The 12,030-nt window shown below is 36.1% G+C and overlaps 1 protein-coding gene across 1 annotated transcript; it reads left to right on the top strand.

Moving 5' to 3' along the window:
- Positions 1-2,166: 2,166 nt before the first annotated feature.
- On the top strand, positions 2,167-11,387 carry LOC141834734 (putative 1-deoxy-D-xylulose-5-phosphate synthase, chloroplastic). The gene is made up of 11 exons (XM_074722078.1): positions 2,167-2,189; positions 2,896-3,097; positions 5,714-5,833; positions 5,920-6,084; positions 6,176-6,326; positions 7,479-7,744; positions 8,094-8,349; positions 8,537-8,844; positions 9,624-9,902; positions 10,404-10,688; positions 10,842-11,387. Exons 2-11 carry the CDS (start codon positions 2,900-2,902, stop codon positions 10,989-10,991), a joined length of 2,178 nt encoding a protein of 725 aa, XP_074578179.1. The 5' UTR covers positions 2,167-2,189; positions 2,896-2,899; the 3' UTR covers positions 10,992-11,387.
- Positions 11,388-12,030: the final 643 nt, after the last annotated feature.

Raw genomic sequence — 12,030 nt, 5'->3', positions numbered from 1 at the left:
TTTTGGTCAAAATTACTCCATGATGATACGATCTTAAACAAAGTTATTTTAATTTGATGTGATTTTAGTTAAAATTACAAATTTAATGAAAAGCTACTACTTTGAAAAAATTAATAATACAGATATTAAATTATGAGGTATTATTTTGATATTTTATGAAAAAAAGAGAGTTATTTTCTTCCAAAAAAAAATAGAGAATAGATTCAACGTCAAGATAAAAAAATAATAAATATTAAAATATGGGTTTATATTCATAAAATTTATGAAAAATGCTGACTTACGCAGATGAATTATAGTGATTTATTTCAATCCGAGATATAAACAGAGATAAGGATAATCCTTTTAAAAAAACTTTTATTTTAGAGATATAGATAATTAAGAGACACTTTATTTTCTATTTTTATTCTCCACCTTTAATTTATTAAATCAATACGATTAACCCCACCTTTAATTTCTTTTCCACCGACCTCCGCTCTTCATTTTTCAAGATGATAATTAAGTCGCTTAAATGCGCAATTTGCACATATCTTAAACGTTAATTCGACCAGGCCGGTTACGTAATCGGTCAAGACACGAAAGTGCCGGTCGGCTTGTCTCCTTCGACGCGACGTGAACCGGTTTTTATACTTTACCACACCTTGTTTACCTATTTGCAAATCCTCTGTTTCATGGTCCACCTTAAATCCCAACACGTGCTACATGCTTTAAAAAATTCGTTCTCAAATTTAAGAAAGAAATAAATAAATAGATGTGATAATAAAAAAATATTTTATTCATCGAATCACTTAATTTTAAAATAATTAATTTAATTCTATAATTTTTTTTATTAATCGTCAAAATAAATATGAAATAATAATAATGCGTCTATCTCGTCAACATTTCAAAATTATTTTTTATTATAAAAATTAATTTACATATTTTAATTATAATTTCTCGATTTACTTCTCACAGATAATCATAGAGGTCGATCGTATAAGACCACTGGAGTGGCAGATTTTACCTTTCTATAGAAAAAAATATTCATAGATGCTTCCGAGATATAATTGAGTTGATTATGATAGAAGTGAAAGAGAACTTTGAATCAACGAAGTCGAGATAATATCTTCTTTCATCTTCGTCGAGATAATACTCTTTTCCGTCGTGATCAACTGTAACTTTTCAATTTACCTTTCTCACAAATAGTCATCAGCCTATTGGGGTGACGGATTTCACCTTTTACAAAAGAAAAGAATATTTATATATACTTAATTAATTATGATAATTAATTATGAAACTCTTCTAGTAATTATTAATTTATACTTATATTGTCAATTTAAATTGGGTCCGATTGATACATACTACTAAATAATTCAGACCGATTAGATTAAAATTTTATTAATACATTTTAAGATGGATTTAGATGGATTGACTTGTCTAGACCCGCGATCCACATGAGTTGATCTGCGACAGACTTGAGTTAACCCGCAAATTAAGAAAGTTTATTTATTTATTTTAAATTTTAAAATTAAAGTAGAAAACTTAATTCAAAATTAGTAGATTTGATCCGTCTAAATTACATTTAAAAATGTCAACTTATCCATATAAATTGTAATCCAAATTTAAAATTTTTAAAATTTTACAATATTTTTTTTTTTGACATATCCGTGAATTGACCCGCCTAACCTGTAACTCGTCTTAGGATTGAGTCGGATTAGAGATTTTTTAATCTGTCAAATTGGTGGGTCGATCCCTCCCACCTTATTATATGATGAGTTTTTAATGGATCGATCCATCTCACCCTGAATTGATCTGTTTGATAGTTTTATTTATACTTAATTGAAAACAATTCTAGAAATTTACAGCCAAATGGAATTCTGTAAAAGAATAGGAATTAGTTATAATGAAGGGGGCAAAACGAATATATGTTGTGATTCACGTTTCTCGTAACACTGTAGTTGACTCAACGGTTAAACTCTCTATCGTACTACGAGGAGCCATCTCGACCGTCCAATGACCGATCGACGGAGGAAACGGAGCTCGTGGTCGAACTTGCTCCGAGGCGGAGCGAGTGGTGCTTTATAAGGCCAGGTATTCCTTCTATCCGGAGCTCGACACGTGTGCGTTTCGCTTTATTATTTCTTCTCCTCCGGAGCTTCTTCCTCTCTCGTCGCCCGTCTCCGTGCTCGCTGCGAGGTCGATGTGATTTCGAGGTGATTATTCGATCTCTGTTGATTCTAGCGTCTCTAGTTCTAGTTCGTCTTAGATTCTTCCGTGCCTGTCGTGATTGGTTTATCAGCATTGCTGATTGCTGGTTTTGCGACCTGTGGCGGAGGGAAATCTTCCATCTTTAGGGCTATGTTTAAATTCTCGTGCCTTAATCCTAATTTTGCTCCGGAATAGTAAGTCGCTGATTTTGACAGATAAAGCCCCAAGTTTTGTTCTTTTAGCTTCTTTATAGTGGATTTTATTGACAGGTTGTGATTTCGGATTTGATGTACCTATTCACTGAAAGAGCGAGTCGTTATCTGCGTCATGAAGCCTCGTTTTTTCCGAATTATTGGTTTCGGATTCATGGATTTTATCTTTCCATTGAGCTCAATGTAGGGATCCACGTAGAGTCTGAAAATTTATCATTTTTTGGTGTTTATAGTCAGTGATACTGTGATAGCTCATGGAGCTATTCATTTCCTGTAAAATGTTTCAAATTGATTCATGTTTTGGTTGTGCGTTACATGGCGCTTTAACTTCTAAATGTTTGTTTTCCAAAAAGGAAAAATCGGCTTAATTTTTTTTCTTTGCTCTTTAAGATTTTTGAGAAAGATTGCTTTGTTTTATTTGCATATATGTTGATTTGTTTCTCATGGTTTTAGGTTCGGAAATCTTTTTGCCCTACAAAAGTAGTTATAATCGGTGCAGTTGTATGTTTGCAGATTCTAGGTGTCCTGTTCGTCAAATGGCGTCTTCCTCCTGGCAGTGCTTATTTGGGCATAGGCCATTCTTCCATGGCGAGTCAAGGTTCCAGTCCAAATCTGAACTCTTCAGAACCAGGCAGTTTTTCAAGAGGAACACATCAGAGTTCATAATGCACCAAAATTCTTTTGCTACAGATCCCCAGAAGGTGAAGGTTCTGTTTCATGCATATTCTGCAGATTAGAATATGTTATTATTTCTGTCAATAAACATCCTTATATGTGGCTCTCTGGGATGCATATATTGCTGATTGGAATCTTGCTTCCTGCCATTTTGGAAAATTGGTGCCATACTCCAACTTGCTTGTTTTACATCTAGACAAAGGGGAAACATGTGCATGTCCATAACATTGCACAAAGCTATTTGTCAGTTTGTATGGTTCAATGGCTAAATTTAAGTGAATCTTATTTAAAATGAGCATTTGTATGTGTTTCAAAATTGAAAATTCAGGTATGCACATATAGCGTTGGGTTGGATAAAGAAGAACTGTTGTTCTCTTGAATATCATTTCATAAGGATTGCAGTGTCCATTATGAAGGATAGGAAGAGCAGAAAAGAGAGCAGAGTAGAGGACTACCAAAAAATCCTGTGGCTATTTAGCATTCAAACTCCTACTGCAGTAACTTAAGAGGAGGAACCAAAATAAGAAAGAACAGGATCCCAATAGCCGTCTGATTCTTGGCAAAAGATAGGAAAATGGAAGGGAACTGGTAGCTACAAATTAACATCCTTTTTGTTCTCCATTTGGTGCACATTGTTGTTCACTTTTCTGTTAGTTGTCCTTGTTATTTGGCTTCCCTCAAAGAAGGAACATGCAAACTCAGATTAGCAAGTAGGTATTAATTTAGGGTCTCATGCAAGAAGTAATGTGCATGTTGTTAGTGTTAGCCCTTAGAGCCAATTATGAGATGATTGACAAGGAAACTTTTGTATCATATTTCATTAATAAAAGGAAGAGTTTATGGTTATTATATTTACTTCAGATCTGTGTCAGATGAATAAGTATAATAATGTCCTAGAATAGTAGGTTATAGTATACAACATATCAATTAGTTGAATTGATAGCGGGAGGCTGTAGATATATATATAGGACACTACTTTTAACTATTCCTAGTCAAACTTTAATATATAAGGGTAATATTAATGCATTGAGACTAACATATGGTCAACTGATGATTTAATCTCACAAGTTATGAATATAAGATATCAAGTTGATACATAAGTATATATTAGAGAATATGTACTGAATTGATCCGCCATGAAAATGTTTCTTGGATTATTTATATGACTATCATAAACATTTTCATAGTGACTATTAGTATAAATAGTCTTTAGACCTAAAGTCACTACGGTTCTCTACATAAGGAGTTGTGTACTTTAATATCGACAAACGTCACTTGTAAGAAAGCGTACTATAAAGTCGATCACTAGGTGTGCAATAAGTTATGCGGAGGGATGTAAAGGATGTAGATGAGATCTATCCCTTTTATATGACGGAAGTGATATCTGTAAGCCCCTTGATTAAGTATGACTACTAAAATGCATGACTATGCTCAAATAAATTAATATGAGATATTAAGTTCATTTGGTTAAGTGAGTCTACTTGGAGATCAAGAAACACAAAGATTGATAAGGGGATGACATAGTCTATGTCTCATGGATCAATTTAGATATCAAGGATAGAATGACCAAGTTATACAAAATAATAGACACAGAAAGGTTAGGTTGGATCTCGACATTCTCATCACTTAGGTAGCAATGATGCATTGCTAGATGTCACTTATTGCTTATGTATCTAAAATGTTATTTTAGAGACATTGTTAACGTTACGAGAACATTTGGGTCACACAAAAAGAAAATGTTGATTTGAAGATGGATTTATTTTAGTTTGATTAAAATATAATGGACTCTAAGATTATAGAGTTAAGTCTAATCTGAATTAGACTCGTTGAGTTAGACTCAAATGAATCTAATTATTATTATTGAATTGAGTTTAATCCGAATTAGACTTATCGGACTAAACTCAATCACTAAAGAGGATTAATGTCCATTAATAGAGATTAATGGAGCATTAATGAAAAGGAGAACAAAAGGCAAAAACCTTTTGTATTCTATGGATGAGTACAAAAGTCATTTTGCAATGCATTTTCAAAAACATATCACTTCTAGTCTCCTCTTCTTCCTTTCTTGATCGAATCATTCAAGTTGCTAGCACAACGAAGGTGATTCTTTTCCGAAGGCTGAGTTCGTGGGACGAACGAAGGATGTGTTTGTGTGGATACCGAAGAGGCGCGATCATTCTGATCGTGCTGAGATCTGCCGAATCAAAGTTGCTGCTAGGATTGTTCCGTTCACGCAACAAAGGTAACAATTCGATTAAACATGCATACTGTATTCGTATGGATCTCTGGAGGGATCAATTTTTTTTCCGCTGAATTTTTTTTTACTATTTTTCGCATAAGATCCCATAACATGTAGTTGCTATGACTTGGGGTAAAAGAGAGTAGCTGTAGAGTTATTTTGAACATTGTATCAATGCTCAGTTTGCTTATCAAAGTGGCAAGCAATGATTATTATTAAGTTGGATATGCTCATTGTTTTTCCATTTACAGGTCCACTAGTACTAGATAATACTTAAAAGTCGATTCATACCTTCATCTTGTTTTGCTTTTACTATTTCACTTAGTAATTGTATTTAGATTTTGCAGTTTTTTTCTGTGTTGACTTCTATTGAATAGTTTCATTTAGACAAATTTGTTCACAGGGCTTGTGCAGCCAAGTAGGTGCACTACCATATCTTGGTGATTTTTTTTGGGAAAAGGATCCAACTCCGATATTAGACATGATTGATACACCGGTTCAGTTGAAGAATCTGTCTCACAAGGTATGTTAGTTCGACAACTGTTGCCTTTTTAATTTTTGCTGCAAATTGTAAATGTCTTTGAGAAAGCTGATGCCAATTCAATGCAGGAATTAAAACAAGTGGCCACTGAAATTCGTTCTGAGATATCTTTCATTATGTCAAATGCTCGCAGACCTTATAAAGCTAGTCTTTCCGTGGTGGAGTTGACAGTGGCAGTACATTATGTTTTCCATGCGCCGATGGACAAGATACTTTGGGATGATGGTGAACAGGTTCTTTTTTACTAAAAGTGATGCAATTTCAACTGCAGTGTATGTCAATGCTAGATCCTTTATTGAATACTTTTGGTTCCATCATATACAGACATATGCACATAAGATTCTGACTGGGAGGCGCGCTCTTATGCATACACTTAAGCAAAAAAAAGGTCTCTCAGGTTTCACTTCTCGAGCAGAGAGTGACTATGATGCATTTGGAGCTGGGCATGGATGCAATAGCATATCTGCCGGGCTTGGTACTCTTACGTATCCCTGCCTTCTCCCCCATTTTTAATATTCCATTCAATATTTTGCCGTGTCCTTTTGAGTTCATAAGATGATAAACTAAGTCTCCAAGAGATGATTGATCATATTCCAGATATACTGCTGTTAATTCTCTAGCCAGTGCCATATTGATCATCATACCTCTACATGTTGGCTAACATACATGTACTGAGAAGGCTTTTTTAAAGATTTGTAACTTGTTTCTTTTTCTCTTTTTCGTTGTACTTTTTTGGTTCTCGAAAAGGATTCCTCACATCTGTGCTAGGGAACTTAAGCCATGAATAACATGGATATTCTTAAATAACCTACAATGCATTTTACAGTTAGACAAGAATTGCAAAATTAAGTTAAAAGTGCTTTATCTGAATATTACTTGTAAATGGAGCAATAGGATCCATATAGCCAATCCTAAGTTGTTATCATGATGAAGATTGCAAAACTAGGAGTTTCTTGACATATTTTCCCCATAAATTTGCCAAAACGTTTGTCAATTTTTTGGACAGGTGATTGTTGATGCGTGTCACTTTAGGCAATTTTTCGAAGTGTGTATTTGTTAATGAATCTGAAGGTATGCCATCTAAAGAATTATCGAAGCTTTATCATGTTCCAATTGAATTGTTGTGATGATGTGAGTGGAAAAAGATTAACTTTTGTAGCATCCCAACTTTTCTATTTAACTGAGGAAATGGAAATTTAATTTCATTTGTCTAAGAGTCGAGGAGTATTTACCATTTCTACACTCAATTGCAATTGCAATTATATTGAAAGCATGGTCTACTTCATATCGGTTTGTCCAATTGCTGGTGGGTCATTTACATCACTGCTTCCCATCAGGCCTTATTTTTGTAGGATGATTCACTTTTTGCTGCAATTAAGTGAAAAGTTGTTAGCTTTTGTTACTTTTTTTATTATTATTTTAAACAATGATATTGAATATTGACTATTGAGGCTTATCTATTGTTCCTTAATTCAGTAGAAAATCCTTGTTTGAATTTCAATGTGTATTTTACTCGACATAGGGTTGACACTAAAAAAAAAATCTTTGTTTGAATTTCAATGTGTATTTTACTCGACATAGGGTTGACACTAAAAAAATTGGTCCTCACATTGATTATTTTCTGCAGGCATGGCAGTTGCAAGAGATATTCAAGGAAAGAAGAATCGTGTTGTGGCAATTATAAGTAATTGGACAACAACGGCTGGTCAGGTCTATGAGGCAATGAGCAATGCTGGATATCTTGATTCTAACATGATAGTGATTTTAAATGATAGTAGGCATTCTTTACATCCTAAGCTTGATGATGGATCAAAAACAATCAGTCCTCTCTCCAGTAGTCTAAGCAAGCTCCAATCTAGTAGATCTTTCCGGAGGTTCAGGGAAGCTGCAAAGGTATATTCTCAATTCAGTAACATTTTTATGTCTAAGCAGTATGATAATTCCATATTCTAGGTTGACAAAAATTACCATGCTAGTTAAATTCTGACACAGAACCTGAGTTTTATGTTGTTTGTTTGGGAAATGTTTAGGTTGATTAACCTTAAGCTTTACTTGACAGAATTTCAAATAGGTGAAGCTGCTTTGGTATATATGTCTTATTTCATTCGTTTTATTGCCTCAATTGTTGACCAACCCAATGCTTATGTTTCTGAACTACTGTGTGTGTGTTGCCTCAGTTGTTAACCATCCAATGCTTGTGTTTCTGAACTAATGTGTGTGTTCTCATGTATGCTGATGCCAGGGAATAACAAAAAGAATTGGTAAAGCCGTGCATGAATTGGCAGCCAAAGTAGATGAGTACGCACGTGGTATGATTGGTCCTCTTGGAGCTACTCTCTTTGAAGAACTTGGATTGTACTACATTGGACCAGTTGACGGACACAATATTGATGATCTAGTTTCTGTACTTAATGAAGTGGCATTATTAAATTCAGCAGGTCCTGTTTTAGTACATGTCATCACAGAGGATGAGAAGGGCTTGGAATCTACTGAGGAAGGTAAATGATTGAATCCTTTTGTATTACAGAATGCTGCAGGGCAAGGTCTCTATTACCACTCATCGTATTTGATGTAATAATATGTGTGTGTACGCACAAGTGTGCACATGCAAACATAAATTGGAAACATATATCTAGGCTGGAATTGCAGATTTTCTAAGTGGTCAATATATTTGGTGTTGAACAGGTACCTCAAAATCATGCCCTTTAGCATCAGATTTGAAGTCCATGAAAAGCAGCCTCAGGACGTTCAATGATGTTCTTGTGGAAACTCTAGTAGCAGAAGCAGAAAAGGACGAATCAATTGTGATAGTCCATGCTGGCAATGCAGTTGATCCATCTCTTAAGCTTTTTCAGTCCAGATTTCCGGATAGAATCTTTGATGTAGGAATGGCAGAACAACATGCTATTACTTTTTCAGCAGGATTATCTTGTGGAGGCATGAAACCATTCTGCATAATTCCATCAACATTCTTACAAAGAGGATATGATCAGGTGATATTCCTTTCCTTGTCTTCAATGTTTAGCTCCCCATACAGGACTTGCTACTTCCTAAACATATTTGAGGGTTTTGTTCTTGAACTGCTCTCTCTCCAAACTCATTAAGATTGCGTCTACTGCTACATATGATCATTAAAAATTGCACCATAACAGGATTTTTGAAGGTGTGTCTTGCATTCCCTGGGTCATCTTAGGAGTCATTACCTAAATTATCAGGGTCCATACACAACACTTATTACTCTATTATTCATGATGAACATAGTATTTGAACAACTTATTACTTATTACTCTATTATTCATGATGAACATAGTATTTGAACAACTTATTACTCTATTATTCATGATGAACATAGTATTTGAACATCTAATCGAGTTCTTTTCTTGGGTCGTTTCTCTATCACTTTTAATTTTTTTGTAGTGTCTTGTCCATGGGATCCTGGATTTATTTTTTTTATTTTTTATTGGTAAATTATCTAGATAGAAATTTGGATGCTTAAAAAGGACTGTATTGTTGAAAGTTTTTCTTCACTGGATTGCCACATTACATGACAATATGATTAGAAAATGCTATGGTACTCAATAGTTACATTAATTATTACTTAAGATTTCACTTTAGCTTGAAGGGAGCCTTGAGGATGTCACGGATTGATAAAAACTGGTAAAGTTGTTGTTCGTGTGATTCCATTATTTCATGTGCTAAGAACAAGAAGATAAAGCTCATCTAACCATGGATTATAGTAAAATTTGAAAAATTTGTGATTTTTTTTTTGTAGGTCATTGAAGATGTGGATCTGCAGAAAGTTCCTGTAAGATTTGCCATCAGTAATGCTGGGCTTGTTGGATCTGAAGGTCCAACTCAATCAGGAATTTTTGACATTACATTCATGGCATGCTTGCCAAATATGATTGTCATGGCACCATCAGACGAAGATGAACTTGTTGACATGGTAGCTACTGCTGTTCGTATTGATGATAGGCCTATCTGCTTCCGGTATCCTAGGATTGCCCTTTTGGGAAATGGTAGTTCATTACGTAATGGGACTCCTATTGAGGTATCTTTCGTATTTTCCTTTCCATAATTTTCTTTGTGATTACTAGTCGTATTTGTTCTGTTTAGTATTTTCACTTGCTACATCCTCCCAATTCCTTGATGTCCTATATCCTCACGAGATTAGATATCTGATTCATGCGCGAACTTTGTGTTTCCTTAAAAAACTAAACTGCCATTTCTTCAATTGCAAGGTTGAAATTTTCTCTTAATGCTGTCAACCCTCAAGGAAAATTTTAAAGTGTTCATAGTGGTTTTTTGCTATCTTACTAGTTTGCCTCATCCTCTATCTCTGTGTTGTACATTGCTTGCGATTCGATCAAGAGTTTTCAAGGTTTTCTTATTGGCATCCCATCTAATGCAATGACTTACAGAATAAACAGCTAACCGTGACCGCTTTGCCGGTTAAACTGCTAATCAGCGAATCTGATTTCCTATCGAAACAGAAGAGTTAGCTGTTAGATTTATTTGGTTGTCTTGATGGTCTTGAATCGCTTGTTTTCAGATCGGGAAGGGAGAGATCCTAGTAGAGGGAAAGCATGTGGCTCTTCTTGGCTATGGTGTGATGGTTCAGAATTGCCTGAAGGCCCGATCTTTGCTTGCTAGTCTCGGTATCGAGGTAACTGTTGCCAGCGCAAGGTTTTGCAAGCCACTCGACATTGAGCTCATCCGAGAGCTATGTCAGGACCATGAGTTTTTGATAACGGTCGAGGAAGGAACCATCGGCGGCTTTGGTGCTCATGTTTCACAATTCCTAGCTCTTGATGGTTTGCTTGATGGAACAGTGAAGGTACTGTTTTTCTCCTATCTTTCCCATGTTTTTCACTTTGCAATTCTGTGCTCGATGAAATTCGTCAATGAATGTGAATTCGTCGACACGACTTGAACGAATCAATTTACGACTTAATCACCTCACTGAGTTCATCTTTGTTTGAATCATCAGTGGCGGCCCGTGTTACTACCGGATAATTACATCGAGCATGCATCCCCAAGGGAGCAACTAGATCTTGCTGGATTGACCGGACATCACATTGCAGCGACGGCATTAAGTCTGCTAGGGCGCTATCGCGAAGCCTTCAGCTTGATGCGGTAGAACTGCTCTAACTTCGCGGGCAAAAAGGATAGTAGACCCCAAGGAGGAGATTGGTTCCTATAAGATGTCTATGATACTACCTCCAATTCTTTTGCAGAGGCTGCCATACTATCTATGTTGAGTTTCTTTCGGTTGGCACTTGCGACCGATCTATTTCTTTCGAATGAGCTGCATTTGGTGATGAAATGGGTCGACTGCGATCGTCTTTTTGCGAGTATGCCGTCGATAGTCATCAACCGTTGTTGAGCAATCAAGGAAAGCAGATGCCGAAGGCATCGTATCGGTAACGGAAGGAGCTGTATTTTGTTATCTGTGTAGGTATTATGCGTAAGCTATCATTGAAGATTTCATTCGGTGTATCGTATAGTTTAACGATTTGATCAGAATTCGACGAAATCTAACTCTAAAACAACGGACTTTCTCGAGCAAAGGTCACAAACTAATCGAAACTCTGGGCGTTTTCAAGTGTGAAAATGCACTTCTAGTCAGGACATTTGTTGCCTCAAAGCATTGCATAGTTGAGCTAGGGCCATTCGAAAGGGAATAGACTCATCAGCATACTTATAGAGGTGTCTCATTTCTCGTCTAACAAAAGAGAAATTGATGTGGCAGATAGGGAGACTTACATGAAGCAGATCTGAATTAGAGGTCAAGTCAAAAGTTAAGCGGAGGTGGAGGTTAAAGTGGTCGACCGACTTCTTCAATTCGGTCCACCCGACTACTTCGACTTGGTCGACCTGACTCTTCCAGCTCGGTCCACCCGACTACTTTGGTTCAGTCATCCGACCTCACCAGACTCTTTCAGTTCGGTACACGACTACTTCGACTTGGTCGACCTGACTCCAGCTCGATCCATCTGACTATTTTGGTTCGGTTATCCGACCTCCTTAGTCTCTCTCATTAGATTCCTGCAGTTTGGTCTACTCGACTATTTCAACTCGGTGCACTCGATTACTTCAACTCTGTCCACCTGACTACTTCAACTTGATCGACTCGACTCTTTCAGATCGGTCATCCAACTCCTTCGATTCGATCCATC

This window comes from Curcuma longa, chromosome 9 (genome assembly GCF_044706935.1).
Source record: "Curcuma longa cultivar G26 ecotype Majalengka, Jawa Barat chromosome 9, ITB_CL_G26_1.1, whole genome shotgun sequence".
Lineage (NCBI taxonomy): Eukaryota > Viridiplantae > Streptophyta > Magnoliopsida > Zingiberales > Zingiberaceae > Curcuma > Curcuma longa.
Note: the sequence above shows the minus strand (reverse complement) of the source record. Positions and strands in the feature narration are given on the sequence as shown.

Coding starts and splice junctions, on each gene's coding strand:
- LOC141834734 (XM_074722078.1), top strand. CDS start 2,900: ATGTTTGCAGATTCTAGGTGTCCTGTTCGTCAAATGGCGTCTTCCTCC. Junction 6,085..6,175: donor TTTGGGATGATGGTGAACAG/GTTCTTTTTTAC, acceptor CATCATATACAG/ACATATGCACATAAGATTCT. Junction 6,327..7,478: donor TAGCATATCTGCCGGGCTTG/GTACTCTTACGT, acceptor TATTTTCTGCAG/GCATGGCAGTTGCAAGAGAT.